This window comes from Hippocampus zosterae, chromosome 2 (assembly GCF_025434085.1).
Source record: "Hippocampus zosterae strain Florida chromosome 2, ASM2543408v3, whole genome shotgun sequence".
Taxonomy (NCBI): domain Eukaryota; kingdom Metazoa; phylum Chordata; class Actinopteri; order Syngnathiformes; family Syngnathidae; genus Hippocampus; species Hippocampus zosterae.
Genome location: NC_067452.1, coordinates 20,480,523 through 20,497,696, shown reverse-complemented (window position 1 = coordinate 20,497,696; position 17,174 = coordinate 20,480,523). Strand labels below are relative to the sequence as shown.

The following is a 17,174-nucleotide window of genomic DNA, read 5'->3' as shown; positions in this document are numbered from 1 at the left end:
AACAAGGTCAACAAAAAGTTCCAATCTCTGAATATTTATATTTATAAGCTTTTAACTGTTTACAGTAAAACAAGTAAGCATTGAATACAACACAACAAATTATAACTTAAAATTTGTAAAACAAAAAGAAAAAGGCAGCATCCAGGTAAAAGTTTTTAATGTCTTTAGTGAAGATTGGCATTAAGAAAAACCAAGTGCCTCAGCTTTGAGGGGTTGATCCTGTTTCTCCTTTCTGTTAACATTTGCCCTGTTTTGGAAAAGATTCTTTCTGAGGGCACAGATGTTGCGACAACACACATCCTCCGTGTCATCACATGTGTAAGACGTGGGTACAGTGAATCCTTGGCCTCCCACCAGCTCAAAGGGTCTGCACTTCTCGGGAAAAGGGGCTCCTCAAGATAGGATCTCACTTCCAGAATTGCATCTGATGAAGGATTCTGTCTTGTAGTGCTTCCAGTTACTCGTTCTTCAAAGAACCTCCAAACAGCAGATGCTTGTGGCTCTTCTTGTTGTTGCTCTGCTCCCTCTTCTCCCTCTTCGCCTCCTGGCAGTGCAGTTGTCTGGCTGGCTCTTGCTGCTGCTGCAGTTATTCTTTGAAGAGCTTCATCAGCCGCTCTATTGTCAGTGAAGGCCAGCTTCTTGAATCTTGGGTCAAGAATGGTGGTTTCTGACAGAACAGTGTTCCATTCCATTCTGTGGAATTTTCTGTCCATGGATGCACAGAGAGCATCCACTAACTCTTTCACTTTCCCTGTGGTTACGCTGGTCTGATGCTCAGCTGTCACTTTCTGAAGACCCTTGCACAGGATAGAGCTCTGGGTTGTACTTCTAGGCAGTTGTTGTGACATTGGAGCAGCAGCAACAGTTGAAGACACACTAGCACCTTCATTAACATCTGGTTCCCTTGCTTGTCTTTTCTCTCGCAATTGTACTGATGGGTGGACTTTTCTTATGTGCCTGTGCAGGTTATTTGTGGAGCCTGATTTATGGGATATTTTAACTTTGAGAGTCTACACGCTGCCTTTGAACTATCAATAACATTGAAATGAGTCCAAATTTCACTGCGTTTTCTATCCATTTCTCACCTTTTCGCTTTCCACCGTGTTCTTTTTTTTGCTAACTAGCTCTGTCGTCTCCTCGTCTCTCTCGTTCGCGCGCTGCTGTTTCTTCTCCTCTAACCCCTCCCCCCTCTCTAAACTGTAGCGTGTGCGTGTGTGTGCGCGTGTGTGTGCGTGTGCGTGTGTGCGTGTGTGCGTGTGCGTGTGTGTGTGTGTGCGCGCGTGTGTGTGTGTGAACGCCCCCCCCTCCCCCGTCTACCGCAGATCTTGACCAATCACGTGCGGCTTTAACCGAAGGGGGGGGGGGGGGGGGGGAAACAACTGGAGAAACAAAAAAGGCGGCTCTAAGAGCCGGCTCGTTCACGAACGACACATCACTATAACCCTCCCGTTCCGGCTCCCATTGAGGAGCCGGCTCCCATTGAGGAGCCGGCTCCCAATGAGGAGCCGGCTCCCAATGAGGTGGGAGCCGGCTCCCATCGTTCACTTCAAAGAGCCGGCTCTGGGAGCCGGATCGTTCGCGAACGACACATCACTACTTCCTTCCAGTATGCATTCACCACCCATGCGAGACCTTCCCCTTCTCTGCCGACGACATTCGATGTTGCTACTGTGCCGCACTGCAATGCAACATTAGCAGAAACTCATAATTTCGCTGTTATTTCGGCGGGGAGACCTGCTGCAACATTCTTCTTTCTCGCACCGCTTTTTGCAACATGCCGAACATCGTCCTGTTCAGCGGGAGCTCTCACCACGACCTGTCCCAGAAAGTGGCCGATCGGCTGGGACTGGATCTGGGCAAAGTGATAACCAAGAAGTTCAGCAACCAGGAGACATGGTGAGCATTTTCGTGGGTTCTCTGACAACGTGAAGTAGAGTGGTTATAGCGGCCTCGATTTTCCTTCTCAGAACGTTAGCTCGAAGCTAACAATAGTTTACTACAGTCTACACGTGACTAACTAGCCTCATGTAAACACATCAGGCTAGAATGCTAAGGTAATTACACCCATTATCGGACACGCCTTTTCCCTTTCGTTCGCTCGTGTGAATTACTCCAGTTACATTACTGGAGTAATGTACTACATTACTTTTAAATTCCACCGTCAGGGTTTACGTTAAATACACTCCCGTGCTTGTGTTGAATAAAGTAGCATCCAGCGTGCGTGTGCTTGATAATCATGGTAGCTAGCCGTTTGTCGTTCCAATATGGAGGCACAAATGTTCAAATGTTGGGCCAAAATCTTCGCCAAATTAAATTGACTATTGACATAATGTTGCGAAACAACCTTAAGTGCGACCGTTTTTTTCTTTATTTTATTTAAAAGTGTGCCGGCAGCGAGTTGTAACGGGATGGAAAGTATTTATTCGCGCCACTTAAGAGTAGCTAGCTAGTCGTTGGCTACAACTAACTTAACAGAAAAAAAGTTTTGACTCATCGCATTAAATAGTGTCAGTTTGATTTCCACATTGGATAACAATAACAAGTTGGATTCATTCTGATCCAATCCATATTTATTAGTTAATGACGTTAAAACCAGGCACGGTGCATCGAAATGCTGCCCAACAGGATACATACAAAAAACTGATATGAAACGCAAAGATGTTTGAATTCACAGAATTAAATGACACACAATCTTAAAATCAATAGAATTAAAAAGTAACGACAATGAATGAGAATAAATTATGACAAATTTGTCGTTTTAAGAAGTAATTTAAAAACATGTAAAGAAGAGGCATTTTTAATGTGTTGAGGAACTAATTTCATAGTTTTGGACAGTAAACGCTATTTGAAACTTGAGGGTCAGTAATGTGACTTAAGTGTCAGTCGAACCTAAAAGTAAAGCAAACCGTTAACATTTACAATTTTGGTACAGTGGTTAATGCATAACATGCAGGCTTGGTTGAATCACATGTACTTGATTTGTGCGCCTTAATCAGTGTTGTAACGGCACCCTCTCAGCTATACTGTACTTTTATTTCTGAGAGATCGCAGTCTCCAAAAAATAACGCGCCTCAATTTTGTTAAAACAGAGTTCAGAGTAAAATAAGTAACTAATTGTGTGATCATTTATCACTCCAGTTCTTGTTCTTAACTTAATTGTTTTAGCGCTTTTGTTACAGACTGCATTTAAGTGAAATGTGTGGTAAGGCTGTCAGAAAAAAAAAATGCAGTTAGATGTTAAAATGTCAGGAATAATAACCTGTTACTCTATTAACTAATATATTGGTGTCAATCAAGATCTTTAACTGCGTTTGACTTGACCAGTCTATTTACGTCGTGTAATCATCTGTGGTAATTGAAAAAGTAACATTGTTTTCACAAAGTAAGGAGAAAAAATGAATCCCCTCTCCTCCCCTGACATTCCATTTCTAGAGGCTGTTAGTAACAGATATACACTGTAGAAAATTTGAAGGCTACAGGTGAGACAGTTTTCCAGATATGGCTGTTTCAAAATGGCTTTTAGGAGTATGATGCCAAAAACCATCAAAATTACACTTCATTTGATGATTTTTATGAGAAATCTATTGAAAGCGGATACCTAATATTTTTTATTTTATCCAATACACAAGTGTATCTTGGTACTCTTTTCTTTTTCCTTCCAAAGAATTGTGTGACGGCCAGGTGGGAAGATTTTCAGAAATTTGATGAAATGACACAGATTGACCGTTAAATGCAATTTTAGCAAACAAAGCCAGAGTCTTATTTTTTTTGTTCGACATTTCAATACCAATGTTCAATATTCTTGAATTAAGTTATTTGCTCTTTAAAAAAAGATGTACTTGATTTTAGAAGCTTTGGCATAATATTAGCAGCGTCTAAAAAACAAAGCAAACAATATCGTTTATCAGGATAATTTTCGGGACAATGTATTGTTCTAAAAAATGTCGTCACAGGCCTCGGTGTGTGACCTTCATCCACTCGATATAGAGCGAAAATAGCTTTGGGTGAAAAGATGATAGGAACGATTGACAACTTCTGAACACACTTCAAGTGGCAATACTTTTAGGTAACGGTGAGTTAGCAGTTTTGTGGTATTGTCATTCTAATAAAGAACTTTATGATGACCCGATTGTTAGTTAATCATTTCCCAGTCAATATCACCCAAAAACACATGTAGTAATTTTTTTTTTAATAAAACTGCAGTGTTGAATGTGATGCAGTAGAACATTTAGGATGCACCACACTTTGTGTGCTTGTGCACCCAAGAAAAAAAGTTGGGCACACCCGCCCAAAAAGATAGTCGAGAGCAGTGGTTCTTAACCTGGGTTCGATCAAACCCTAGGAGCCTCTGCCACAGAGGTTAAGACGTACCGACTCAACATGTCAGTTAGTTATGACATGCCTGCTTGGCCATCACTGGCTGCAGATGATCACATGACATTGCTTGTCCAATCAGTGCTGCGGGAAATTTAGTTCACTCAATAGTCACGGTGATTGTCGTGATAGTGTGTCATACAATTAAAAAAATAATAATATATATATATATGGCCTAAGTATATATATATATATATATATATACTTAGGCCATGTAAATTGACTTTTTCTGTTTTTAATATATGTAGTTATTTATAAATATAATAATTTTAATGTCTTGAATTTATAATAAAGGGTTCGGTGAACGTGCATATGAACTGGCTGGTTCGGTACCTCTAACAAGGTTAAGAACCAATGGTCTAGAGCCTTGTGAAACATTTTCTGAAAAATAAAATTTCTCAACTAAACTACAGATACCTGAAAAGCCTTCTGAAGTACACCGACAAAATTATTTGTACTTTATGTCCCACAATAAAACAACAAAGGGGTTATCCTGATGTCATATTTGGGAACTGGTGATACTATTTGTGAGTCCACAGTTTTCAACTTGGGAACTCAGCTGTTTGGGCGACAGGCATTTCAAAACAATGTTTTTTCTCACTCCCCTCAAACTGAAGGAGGTGAGAAATTTGAGAACTTTACACTTCTTCTCACAGCTCCCACACAAGCTTTCACCGGCTGACCTTTACTGGTCAAGGTCTGCACTATAGTAACAGCGGTGATTGTTTTGTGTGACAACATGATTGGACTTTTTCTGCCGTTGCAAAATTGCAAATAGATTTAATCAGATCATGTTCATGATCATGAAGTAAACCATTTGTACATGGATTCTATGGAAACTGTTAAATTTCAGCACGTGAGCGTGAAAATTATCCAGTGTCAGTGATCACATGGCTGAGGCCAAGTAGGAATGAGTCCCATGTCCCAAACAAGAATGTTTCATACGCATACTTGCTGCTCCTGCTGCCTTCACTGTACCGTACTGGTGTGTGCTGCACAGGGACATGGCCTGGACGTGTTCAAGTACTGTATCCGTCCAGCTGGTTTTCTCTCACTCTCTGCAGCGCAAGCATCACCGGACATAATGCAAATGATGATTAATGGTGCAGTTTGAATGCGGTGGAAAGTCTAAGGACAAATGCAATGCTTCCTTCTTTTTTGTACAAAGTGACCTTGTGTTACTTCTAATCTATATTGATAACACATTGTATGAAGACTTGCCCTTCTTTTAGAGTAAGTGTTGGGATGGGGGTGCGAGGGTCAAAGAAAAAACTATTTATGCCATTTCCCTCTCTTGTTGAACCAACAGCGTGGAGATTGGGGAGAGTGTGCGCGGTGAGGACGTGTACATCGTGCAGAGCGGGTGTGGCGAGATTAACGACAACCTCATGGAGCTTTTAATTATGATCAACGCCTGCAAAATTGCCTCATCATCCCGAGTCACCGCAGTCATCCCCTGTTTCCCTTACGCCCGGCAGGACAAAAAGGACAAGGTAGACGGAGATTTTCATTGGGATAGTTTGTCCTTTTTCTCCCTCAGTGCACAATTTACGACGCGGTACAAAAACATCACTCTTTGATTTAATGCGGTATTTCCCAACCTTGATTGGCCATTGAATAGTTTTGCATTGATAGATGAACCAAGGCACAAATAAATAAATAACAATTTTGAACATGTTAAGTGAAATTAAATAATTAGCCACAACACAAATAACGATCTATCGCGACACAATAACGTCCCCCGTGTACAGTGGTTGGGAATCACTGTTTAATGTAGAGGTCACTAGACAACTGGAGTGTCATTCATTTCAGAGTAGTGCTGAATACGGTAGTTGAATCAAATTAAAATTGACATTGCAGTGAGATTATTTTTCAAAATCATTCAGCCCTACCTCAGAGTGAGCCTTTGTGAGCTGACAGCTCAGGATCGCCCACACCTACTTCAGTGTTTTGGCAACAAAACCCACAGTTCAAGTTTAAAGAGAGGTAAAAATTCAATGTGCAGCATGCGTGTATGCTATATATCTGAATCCCCCCCCCCCCCCCCCACACACACACACACACACACACACACTGAGTTGTATTGTGATTGTGCCGCATGCCTGTCCTAGAGCCGAGCGCCCATATCAGCCAAGCTGGTGGCAAACATGTTGTCCGTGGCTGGCGCCGACCACATCATCACAATGGATCTCCACGCCTCCCAAATTCAGGTGGGTCCACGGCGCCCACAGTGTATATACAAGTACGGTCAATAATAGATTTTATGTCTATCCAGTTGTTCATTTAACTTTTACAGGTATTGTTTTGTAAGGTCACAGCTCAACTATGAAAAATGACCTTCAAGTGTAGTAGGGCAAATGTGCTTGAACTACAGATGATTTTTTAAAATTAGACGATGTCAACCCTCAAATGACATCACTACTCACTTTGTCCCCAAAGGGCTTTTTCGACATTGCTGTGGACAATCTATATGCAGAGCCGGCTGTCCTGCAGTGGATACGGGAAAATATCCCAGAATGGAAAAACTGCATCATTGTGTCACCTGACGCTGGGGGTGCAAAGCGGTAAGATACTTCACAATGATAAGCTTCTGTGGTCTCTTCGTGTAAGCCGAGGCTTACATTGCACATTGTAAAAAAATTACCTTGATCTCCCCGGCGCCAACAAAATTCAATTCTGTCTCAACAAAATTCAATTCTGTCTCAACAAAATTCAATTCTGCCTTAGGTACCTGTTTATTTTGCACGCATGTTTGGGAAGACAGTCAAGCCAGCCATAGCAAGACTCTGCCAGACGGTAACATGCCACCAACGTGGTGAGCAGGCCAACTTCACAATAAAATCTATGAAAATGCAGGAATATACAGACATCGGTCTCTTGGTACACGTTTATTTTGAGGTTGTGGCAACACGTGGTGGCGTGGCCGCAGACTTCACTCTGATTACGGGACACTGATATTGTAGAATTGCGCCTGTTCCCCCTGTTAGCGACGAGCAGCTTGCTGCTAAGCGACTAGGCTAGCAAGAACCATCTGATTACTTTTCAAATGAATTCAATCAATAAAAATGACAGCCTGACACGGTTACATTTCCTACTGATACATTTTTAACAAACGAGGCTGACTCAAATGTGCTGTTTTAGCTAGCAAAATGGCTACTCTGGTTCTGACGTCACTTTGACCAAAATTTCACCGATGTTTCCAGAGAAGAAAGTACAGTTTGCTGCTATGCATGGTTTAAATCTAAGGGGGATAATGAAAAATGAAAACCAAAAAGTTGTTCATCATGAAGTGAAATGTAATATTTTCTCTTGTGTATTCATTATCCGAATAATTTTCAGTAGGAGGGCCTATCACCAAATGATTCAATAGTAAATACAGCCATGGGGAAAAAAAAGAGACCACCTTTGTTTCTTCAGTTACTTGCGAGTTTAAATGCCTAATACAGTATAACCAGATACATTTGTTTGGACCACTACATTAGTGACATCAAAAACGGCTCCCAAGAGAGTTGAATTAAAGAGCTGATCCAGACATTTTACAAATGCTTTCTACCAAAATCGTCCTGCAAGTTCTTCCATCAATAGTGATGCCATTGTACAGCCAAAAATGATGCTTCTAGGCGTTCTGTTTTCTTTTATGTCAGTAAGCCACTTGATGCACTTTTAGTGGCACCAAAAATGAAAACGAACAATCGAAGAAAATGTGGAATTCTCATAATTTTTTTTTTGCATGGCCGTATGCTGAAATAAAAGTGTAATCATATTTCCACCCAGATGGACTTAGTGTGAAATCTGGGCCAATTTTACAGAACACAAAAGAGTCCGGGTGTCTAAACTTTTCCCATGGGTTGTGCATATAAAAATGAAAGGGCCCTCGTGTGAGTTTTCACATTGAATTTATTTACCATGCACCAAGTGCGATTCTCACTATTTGCCGCTGTATATGAATAATCTTTATTCATTGCGACGTTGTGAAGATAAATATTGTCACAATGTTAGATGCAGTTTAGTAGTAGAGTTACCGTAGTTAGTTGTAGTGATGAGAAAATGAAGTATGTTTTTTTTAAAATTCCACCACATGCCCGCTCTTCAAAGATAGACTTTTCTTTGTCTTTAATCCGAGAGTGCCATCGAGAGTAGTTAAAAATGATCACAATTGCTTCATGAAGCTTGATTTGTTCCCACGAGTTAGCTGCATCCCCATGTCAATCTAAACAACCAAAGAGAGAGAATTACACATTTCGCGGCGCGTTACCGTGGTCTCCGGTTTTGACGACTGGCCGTGAGATGTGACTCGCTATGTTCGTGCAGCGTGACCTCCATTGCGGATCGACTGAACGTGGACTTCGCCCTCATCCACAAAGAGCGAAAGAAAGCCAACGAAGTGGACCGCATGGTGCTTGTAGGGGACGTCAAGGACCGCGTAGCCATCCTGGTGGACGACATGGCTGACACCTGCGGTACCATCTGCCATGCTGCTGACAAGTCGGTGTCGCCACTGTGCAGTTTTTCTTTGAGTGTCGGTTAGTTTTGACATTCTCTCTCTCGCGCTTTAGGTTGATCGACGCAGGCGCCATCAAAGTCTATGCCATCCTCACCCATGGCATTTTCTCGGGTCCCGCCATCTCGCGCATCAACAACGCACCATTTGAGGCGGTGGTGGTGACCAACACTATCCCGCAGGAGGAGAAGATGAAGGCGTGCCCAAAAATACAGGTGCCTTTCGACATCATACGCCAACACAATCTGACTTTACATTTGGTGAGTGTACCATGGTGTACAAAGGCCTTGGAAATCATTTTGCACCCCTGTTCAAAAATGTCAGGATAAAACTTACCGGAAGAGTTGGACTTTAGTTTTGAAATGATTTATCTTGGTGTCATTTTTTAATATTTCAGAAACATGGCATTTGAGCAGGTAGCTGACTTTTTACCACTGTAGGTACTAAAGTGTAACTGGGCAAGGCTCTCCCAAGCACTCGGCCATCGAACATTTGGCCTGGGCAGGCTGCAAAGGAAAGATTCCACTTTATTTGTAATTGTAATTTGATCATTTCCTTGTATCCACAGACAATTTTATCTTGAAAATTACCGCTTCTGTCTCTCACTTTTTATTCAACACTAATAAGGCGGCAAAATTACTTCTTCGTATTGGGGGACGCTTATGTTGTGTGACTCAACGGAAGAAAAAGAACGCCACATTGAAGAAGTGTCTTCATTCCAATAGAATGACATGTTCCAAGTTCACTTTGTGAACGTGGTGACTGGCTTCAATTGTCACTTTTGTCTCACAGGACAGTTGTGCCAGTGATTTGACATCATCGTAAAGTGTACTTTATTGTTGTCCAGCAATGACAACTGTATATTCCAGTGTGTTGTTGCAAAAAAAAAAATCTCAATGACAAGTAATAATGACCGCAAGCTTTTTAGGAGCTACTCTGCTGAGCAAAAACATCCATACGGCAAAGACTCAATTTGCACTAACAACCCAGGCGAAACTTAGCCCGTTCTGAACACACAAAGGATCTGTTTCGATGTTTCACTTCATACTTTCCTGACACCATTTATTAAGCTCCCATTTGGCTTTTGGTGCCATCTGGTGATATCTCGGTCCACTTTAGAAAGCATAAAAACTTCAACTTTTCAACTTGGCCTTTTACTGTATGTGTTTTAACTAAGATGTAGGATTGCCCCTCAATTGAAATGAGTACATCTAAAATGTTACTGTGCTATTCTGGGTGGGGGGGCATATAGCAGATTTTTTTTTTTAATCGGATTTTACTTTATAGTTGCTTCCTTGCAATGAATGGGGATTCACTGTATGAAAAAAAATAACGTGCATAATGAAAGACACAATTGTTATCTTTTACCTTCTGATAATTAAATTCCTCTTCTTGGTTTTCAAATATTGCATGTATTGACAATGCGTCTGTCCTATGTGGTAGGTCATTGACATTTCCATGATCCTGGCAGAGGCCATCAGAAGAACCCACAACGGTGAATCCGTGTCCTACCTCTTCAGCCACGTCCCCTTGTAATGGAGAGTGGGAAGGGGTGGGGTCCGCTTTGCCCCTTTTGTCCTCTCCACCAACCACGGCATCTTTTACCCAAAGGCTCCTAAGCGCAGGTGGTTTTAGTCTCGCCCGCACATCCTCTTTGAATCTTCCCATCCAAGTGATGGAGAGAGACCCCACGCCCACCTTAGCTCCGATTAATGAACCTGTCATGTCCTGAACTTAACTTTAAATGAAGCATTCCACTTTCACTCATTTACTTAAAAAGAATTTTTAACGGAATAATTTGGTCACACAAACTTTTACCATCAGGTATTCACATCAGTTGTTGCTAAAAATCACAAAGTTACAGTCTGACAACCCGCTTTTATTTTAATACGCTTGTATTAAAATACTCAAAAAAAAAAAGCTCATGGAATCTGTATCATCAATCCAGTGATGGCTTGAAACATGATTCAAGCCATGACACGGGAATTTTGTACCTTCAATGGGTTGTCTTTGTTGTTGTTGTTTTTTTGTATTGTAAGTCAAGCAGCATATTTTGACAATAAAACTATGGCAATAGCTTTCCAAACATGTTCTTGTCTACCTTGTCCAAGTATTTCTTCATCATGGTACACATGGTACTTTGGCGTTTGACTCAGCATGACTTAGATTTGCTATTGGTTTTACTGCTTGGTGCTTTCTACCGCCTTATTACTTATTACTTATTACTGATTCGTCTTACTGTTTATTGTATATGTTAAATCGCTCCATGTACAGCACTTTGTATGCAGCGATGGCTGTTTGAAAGTGCTCTATAAATACTGTTGACTTGACTTGACTTGACATCGCTACTATAAAATGACTATCTAGTACGTACTTAAAAGATGAAAAGTGTCATTTGAGGACAGGCTTGGTCTTGTGTGACTGTTTAAAGTGGTGAGGACTCCACCGAGAATGACCGTAGAGTCAGGACAATTCTGCTGAGAGGCTAAAGTTATTCGGGGGCGGTGTTTTGCAAGTCTGCCTCACGGTTCAAAGGTCATGCGTGAGAATTTCAAGTCAAGGTTGCAGTTTGCCTCTTCATGACACACCCCAGTCGTGTAAGCTAATGTGTCCTGCGGTTGATTGGTGCCCAGTCGAGAGTGTATCCCGAATTTTGCCATTCAGCCCATGCCAGAAAACATCAAGTAGAGAAATTGAACAATCACGTGGATTTAAAAGTTTAAAGCAGGTCACAGCAAGTTTACCTGCAAAGGTTATCATGCAGTTTGGATTCAACCTGAAAGTCGAACACGCTAAACGTTTTGTGATTGTTTTGTTTGTCTGATGTGCCGTGAGATTAAAACGTTACTAAATGGATGAAGGGTGGCCCGGTAGTCGAGTGGTTAGCATGTTGACTTCACAGTCCATCTCGCGCCTTCCAGTGTGGAGTTTGCATGTTCTCCTCGTGCCTGCGTGAGTTTTCTCAGGGTCCTCAGGCTTCCTCCTACATTCCAAAAACACGCATGGCAGGCTGATTGAACACTCAAAAACTTGTCCCTAGGTGTGTGGGCGCGAATGGTTGTTCTTTTCTGTGTGCCGAGATTGGCTGGCAACCGGTTTAGGGTGTCCCCCGCCTCCTGCCCGAAAACAGCTGGGATAGACTCCAGCAGCCCACCCGACCCTGGTGAGGATCAAGTGATTCGGAAAATGAATGAACGAATGAATAAATGGATGACAAAAATGTTTCAGTATGTTCTCTCACCCCAAGAGGGCGCCTCATACACGTTTATGACGTCCCCTCAAACGCGAACGTGAGGCCACATTCGTATGAAATAACAGCGTAAATATGTTAAATAAAGCGTGGAAAACAAACAAACATTAAGTATTTGGACGTGGATCGCTTTTTCCCTTTTTCAACGATCGCGCCTCTTAACTCGAAAGTGCCGTTTATGGGCCTTGCCAGCAGGGGGAGCCACTCTGGACTTTATGGTCGTGATGTCAGCCGTCATTAGCATATTTGTGACTATATGTGAGCTTGCGTTGGGCCGAGTCTCGCCTTTTTCTTTCGCGACGCGGTTGAGCAGAACCTCTCAACAACTTGTCCTCAACAGACGACTCATCGGTAAGCTCCATCCGAATCATCACCTATCCTTGTCAGCCTTTCTCTCCCTCTCCATTTGGTTTCACAGCCCCAAGGCAGTTTTATTGTTGCATTGATAATGCCGTTACGCCAGTGGAAGCATGTGGAATCACATAATGTGGTTAAGAGGAGCATCTGATGATTTGATCCAAGCGTGCGCGCACGCGCCCTTTGTCCGACCAGCGCACCCATGTGCACGCTCAAGAGTGTATTTCCCTTTGTTACAAACGTGACCCCACGCCCCATTAACGCACTGTTGCTACCCACGGGCGTCTACGGGGGGGAATGGACTGGCCTCAAATGTGTTGCACACGACGATTGATTTGAGCTGGAATGACCAACTGGACCCGGGCGGTGGTTCCTTTACATTGAGCTGCATGGGAGGAGGAGGTGGTGGGTGAGGGTGCTCCATCGTGGAATTGGCCATGACCAGGAACAAAAATATAGAATATTTATACAGTGCCCGGTCAAGGAATGTTTTTATTAGAATTTTGTCATCGTCTGCGTCTCCTTTGTTTTCCTTCTGGGAGGCTGCACGGCGGCGCGCTATTGTTATGTAAATTAGCGGACTTCATTCTAACGTCCCCGTGTGAGATGGCTGCTTGGATGCCAGTCAAATCACGACGGCCACAGTCGCAGGGTGAACAAAAGAACGAAGGCGCTCGAGCCCTCAAGCAGCAAAAGTAATCTGTGTAATTACATATGGCCAACGCCCAGACTTCGTAGTCAGGAGAGGGTCCATATTCTCAGCCCCCCCCCACCACCACCCACTACCACATCGAGACTTCCAGGAATTATTAAGACGACTATCTGCACTTTTGGGAACAAATTTTTCCTCTTTTTTTGTTTTTTTTTAAATTGAAGAAGTACTTTTGTGATCTTGCAGAAAACAAACCAAACCAAACCAAACCAAACCTGCAAAGATGAGCGACAAACCAGACATCTCAGAGGTGACCAGCTTTGATAAGAACAAGCTGAAGAAGACGGAGACCAAGGAGAAGAACGTCCTGCCAACAAAAGAAAGTAAGCCAGCCCATGGATCTGTATTCCCAAAATATCTATCTATAGATCTATCAAATGTGTCTTGCTATTGCACAAATGTGACCCGGCGTTTTGTCTTCCCTCCCTGTAGCCATCGAACAGGAGAAGGCGGCGACGACGTCGTGAAGCCCCTCGCCATGCCCCGAGTCCCCCTCCCATCCCCCGACACACCCCCACTCCTTCCCTTCTTCCTCCCTTCCTTCCGCATTGCCTTGTTTTCATCAGTCACTTCTTCTAGCTGTATAACTTTGTAACCGAAACGACAAAACCACAACGATAACCGACAAAGCCGATCGCGCGGACGGGACGATGCCTTGGTTCGATACAATGCGCCGCCATCTTGAGAATGGAGAAGAGTGGGAGAGTGGAGGAGGAGGAGGTGGTGGTGGTACAGGATCCTGCAAGTGGATCCACCATAGCTCTGAAGCGGAGGGGATGAAGGGGCGAGGAAGGGCCTGCATGCCAAGAAGTGCGTCACTGTCCCCGTCCTCACCACCCAATTTCCCACAATGCTGCTTTTTGCGCCAAAGCTAAGGCGTCAAGCTTTTCCGCGCTTGTTGTTGTGTCGTCTTTCTAATTTTCGGAAATGCACGACTTTCTTTGCACGCTCTTAATGGCGACAACCCCCCAAAAACGATACTGTTTTATGTATGTTTTTATTTCTTTTGTATGCTCACAGGATGAAAAACAATGGATTTCAACTAGTTCTGGAAACAAATGGACTTTGTGTTTAAAATGTCAGGCGTTTCCTCGGAAGTGATTCATGATTTTGTGTCAGCATAAAAAAAAAGTCAACAGAGTCCATGTGTTTTAAGATCGATCATTAAAGTTTTTTTTTTTTTTGTAAAGTCACAATATTCCGCCACAATCCATTGCAAAGAATGGAAAACCATGAAATGTAATAAAAAAAGATTTGTTACTAAGACGTGTGATCTGAAGTTGTTTGCAAGCAACATGGCACAACGCAATCCTTTTATTCTCATCAGCAGCCTTCAGTGAGGCCTCGGACTGGTTGCCGGCAGGGTTCCTATGCAAGCATCCATGTTCATAAATGTATCATTGAAAACAAAACCCGGGCATCGACCTCATCTTTCATGCCACTGAAAACCAGAGTAGGCTAACTTTGATTTTGCAGGACAGTGATATAAAATGTTACGGTTGCAATAAAATCTGTTATATTTTGGTCATTTATATGGCAATGATTAGTTCGAGAGTAGGGATCGTCAAATTCATTTTAATCATTGGCCAATTGTTTTTCTCAGGCTCAGACGTCGGTCTTCAAAACTAGTCAGATTGTTGTGTAAGTGTATATGATATGTCTGGTCTTCCTGCATGGGGTTGTCCTGTTTTTGCCTCCCACATTCCAAAACCATGCTCAGCGTGAATCGCTGCAGTGGCTTATGAGACGGCGTGACCTAGAGTACAAGGTGTAGCCTCAGCAGGAGATTTGCTCCGCCTCCTAAACTGCCCTTTGTCCAAAATTAGCCACTGCCGGCAAAGCCTTAATGTCATTAGCATGGCGTTGGCAGCCAATCATGTATTATTAGCCGAACCCGGTTATCGCTGCACCCCATCGTTTGGGGGGGAACAACGTCGGGGAAAGCGCGGTCCCGGCTAGGTGAACGCAAACACTGTTAAGCTTGCGAGGTTTTCTTCGTCTGCTGTCATCCTCCTTGCTGGTGTAAGTGGATTGGTGTTAAATCAGTTTCTCTTAATAAGGTATTAATCTGCATTTAGGAGGGAAAGGAGGGGGCGGCAGGGGAGCTGGAGGGGGGGATAAGTGGGCTGCCAGGCCGAGGCTTGGTCAGATTATCGTCTTCCATCTTGCGTGTATGGCACCACAGAGGCCTTAGCTCAGTGGTTCTCAAAGTCGGGTTCCGCAAGCCATAGCGTGGTAGTCTATCAATTTTGTCTATCAATTAGAGAATTCTCTCTAATCAATTTTGAAAAGAACAAACAAACAGTATACGTACTTATGCGAGCTAATAAATCAAACAAACAAAAGCACTTATTTCTCTGAGCTTTGGGCCAGTAAAAGATGGAGTTGGCATTTTTTTTTTTAAAGAAGAAACCACCTCCTCCGACAAAGAACCTCTCAGCGACTGACCAGGTGTCATTTTTTTGCCGTGCACTACTATTTCCTCTCACCCATTTACAGAATTACGGTAATATTTTGGATAAATTATACTTGACAGAGCATTTTAATGCCGACTACTTTTCTTATATCTCTGAGGGGATCCCTTGATCCCGGAAATTTGAGTACCCCTCATATAGCAACACAAGTCATGTGAGCAACAAGCCTTTTGCAGGTAGCACTGCCTGGTAACCCATGGCAACAGCTGTTGCTGAGTCACATCTTTGTCTCCCTGGCAAGACGGTTCAGCTGCCGCCATCGTTGGTTCAAATACTCAAGAGATTACAAATGCAGCACATGCGGCTCAGTTGTCTTGGGTGTAGTTATTTCCCCGGTATTGATGACATATTATATTCCCGCCATCTGTTTTTATGCTTATTCCATTTGCACTCGGGTGATTGTAACATGCAATACTGTTTGAGGTTAAATCTGCATTGTCATGTTCATGTTCAGAGCAGCCCAAACATCACAACCCCCCCCCCCAAAAAAAAAACTGTCCATTACAGTCACTCCAGGGCCTTATACAGTGATCTTTGGGGTTTTTCGCAGTCGATAACGTCTCGATCACTTGCGGGCGGGAAGACACAGACTGATTCTGCTGTCCGTCACCATGGCAACCCCGCCCCCTCCAGTAGCAGCATTTGGCCGTGCGAAAGAATCAGCATGCGCCTGCGACGTACCAAACAAAATGACAAAATGTCCAGCTGCAGAAATAAATTTTGTTTGCGTCATTATGGAAGTTTCCTGCCCGAATGGGGTTTCCTGCTGGCTCGGGCAGATAAAATGACAAGTTCTAAACAAACGCCAGTGAGCAAACTTGTTGTCAAAGATGTCAGAGAGGATTACACCGCGATCAAAGCTGTCATGTTGATACAATTACAGTACCGGTAACCAAAGCTGCTGTGCTAATGTTAATTTTTTTTCCCTAGACAGACGCTCTTAAATTTGACTCTGCGTGATTGACATTTTTACTACGCAAATGCTTGTTGAACAGTCCTCTAATTGCAGAATCATACTGATTCTTAAAACGCGCTGCCAACTTGTAAAGTGTACTGCTCCTCTTGTGCACCCCAGGTAACATTGAGCTAAACGACATTCAATATGAATAGGGAGTGGATTACAGATGATTAGATTTTTTAAAATGCACCGAAGATTTCCCATATACATGCAGCAAAGACTAACCCACAACCCAGGCTAAATTTAGCTCCTCCCCAAAAAACAAAAATGTTGGTCTCTTTGGTGAGATGTGTCACTTCAACTTAGTTCCCTATCACCAATTACCGCTTCCCTATTGGCCTGGGCTCTTTTGTAGTGTCGAGACCCTAAAGAGGAAAACAGGCATCGGTGAATTCCTGAATAGTGAATCGGCGGATGTTCAGTGCACAACACAACGCAGTTCAGAAGCTCTGTGTGAGGATCAAGCTCGAAGCAGTTGTAAATTTACTTTTACCAATTACACAATTTGGTCAAAAGAACGAAAGTCTGATGGAGATACGTGGAGATTC

General features: G+C 42.9%; 2 protein-coding genes across 5 annotated transcripts; both read left to right on the top strand.

Moving 5' to 3' along the window:
* Positions 1 to 1,599: 1,599 nt before the first annotated feature.
* On the top strand, positions 1,600 to 10,965 carry LOC127595452 (ribose-phosphate pyrophosphokinase 2). Of its 2 annotated transcripts, XM_052056971.1 has the most exons (8): positions 1,600 to 1,896; positions 5,684 to 5,867; positions 6,486 to 6,584; positions 6,814 to 6,938; positions 8,686 to 8,859; positions 8,931 to 9,090; positions 10,319 to 10,425; positions 10,471 to 10,965. In XM_052056971.1, exons 1-7 carry the CDS (start codon positions 1,775 to 1,777, stop codon positions 10,409 to 10,411), a joined length of 957 nt encoding a protein of 318 aa, XP_051912931.1. In that variant the 5' UTR covers positions 1,600 to 1,774; the 3' UTR covers positions 10,412 to 10,425; positions 10,471 to 10,965. The 2 variants fall into 2 exon arrangements, with proteins under 2 accessions (XP_051912931.1, XP_051912930.1); XM_052056970.1 differs by having other exon boundaries at positions 10,319 to 10,965.
* On the top strand, positions 2,493 to 14,458 carry LOC127595479 (thymosin beta-12). Of its 3 annotated transcripts, none has more exons than XM_052057015.1 (3): positions 2,493 to 2,496; positions 13,408 to 13,517; positions 13,627 to 14,458. In XM_052057015.1, the coding sequence occupies exons 2-3, from the start codon at positions 13,418 to 13,420 to the stop codon at positions 13,659 to 13,661; spliced, it is 135 nt and encodes a 44-aa protein (XP_051912975.1). In that variant the 5' UTR covers positions 2,493 to 2,496; positions 13,408 to 13,417; the 3' UTR covers positions 13,662 to 14,458. The 3 variants fall into 3 exon arrangements, with proteins under 3 accessions (XP_051912975.1, XP_051912973.1, XP_051912974.1); XM_052057013.1 differs by lacking the exon at positions 2,493 to 2,496 and adding an exon at positions 12,315 to 12,476; XM_052057014.1 differs by lacking the exon at positions 2,493 to 2,496 and adding an exon at positions 12,392 to 12,476 and having other exon boundaries at positions 13,381 to 13,517.
* Positions 14,459 to 17,174: the final 2,716 nt, after the last annotated feature.

Bases quoted from the DNA above. Each gene is read 5' to 3' on its own strand.
- LOC127595452 (XM_052056971.1), top strand. From the start codon at position 1,775: ATGCCGAACATCGTCCTGTTCAGCGGGAGCTCTCACCACGACCTGTCC. The intron at 1,897-5,683 runs GTGAGCATTTTC...TTGAACCAACAG, and splicing joins TTCAGCAACCAGGAGACATG to CGTGGAGATTGGGGAGAGTG. The intron at 6,585-6,813 runs GTGGGTCCACGG...TTGTCCCCAAAG, and splicing joins TCCACGCCTCCCAAATTCAG to GGCTTTTTCGACATTGCTGT.
- LOC127595479 (XM_052057015.1), top strand. From the start codon at position 13,418: ATGAGCGACAAACCAGACATCTCAGAGGTGACCAGCTTTGATAAGAAC. The intron at 13,518-13,626 runs GTAAGCCAGCCC...CCCTCCCTGTAG, and splicing joins CGTCCTGCCAACAAAAGAAA to CCATCGAACAGGAGAAGGCG.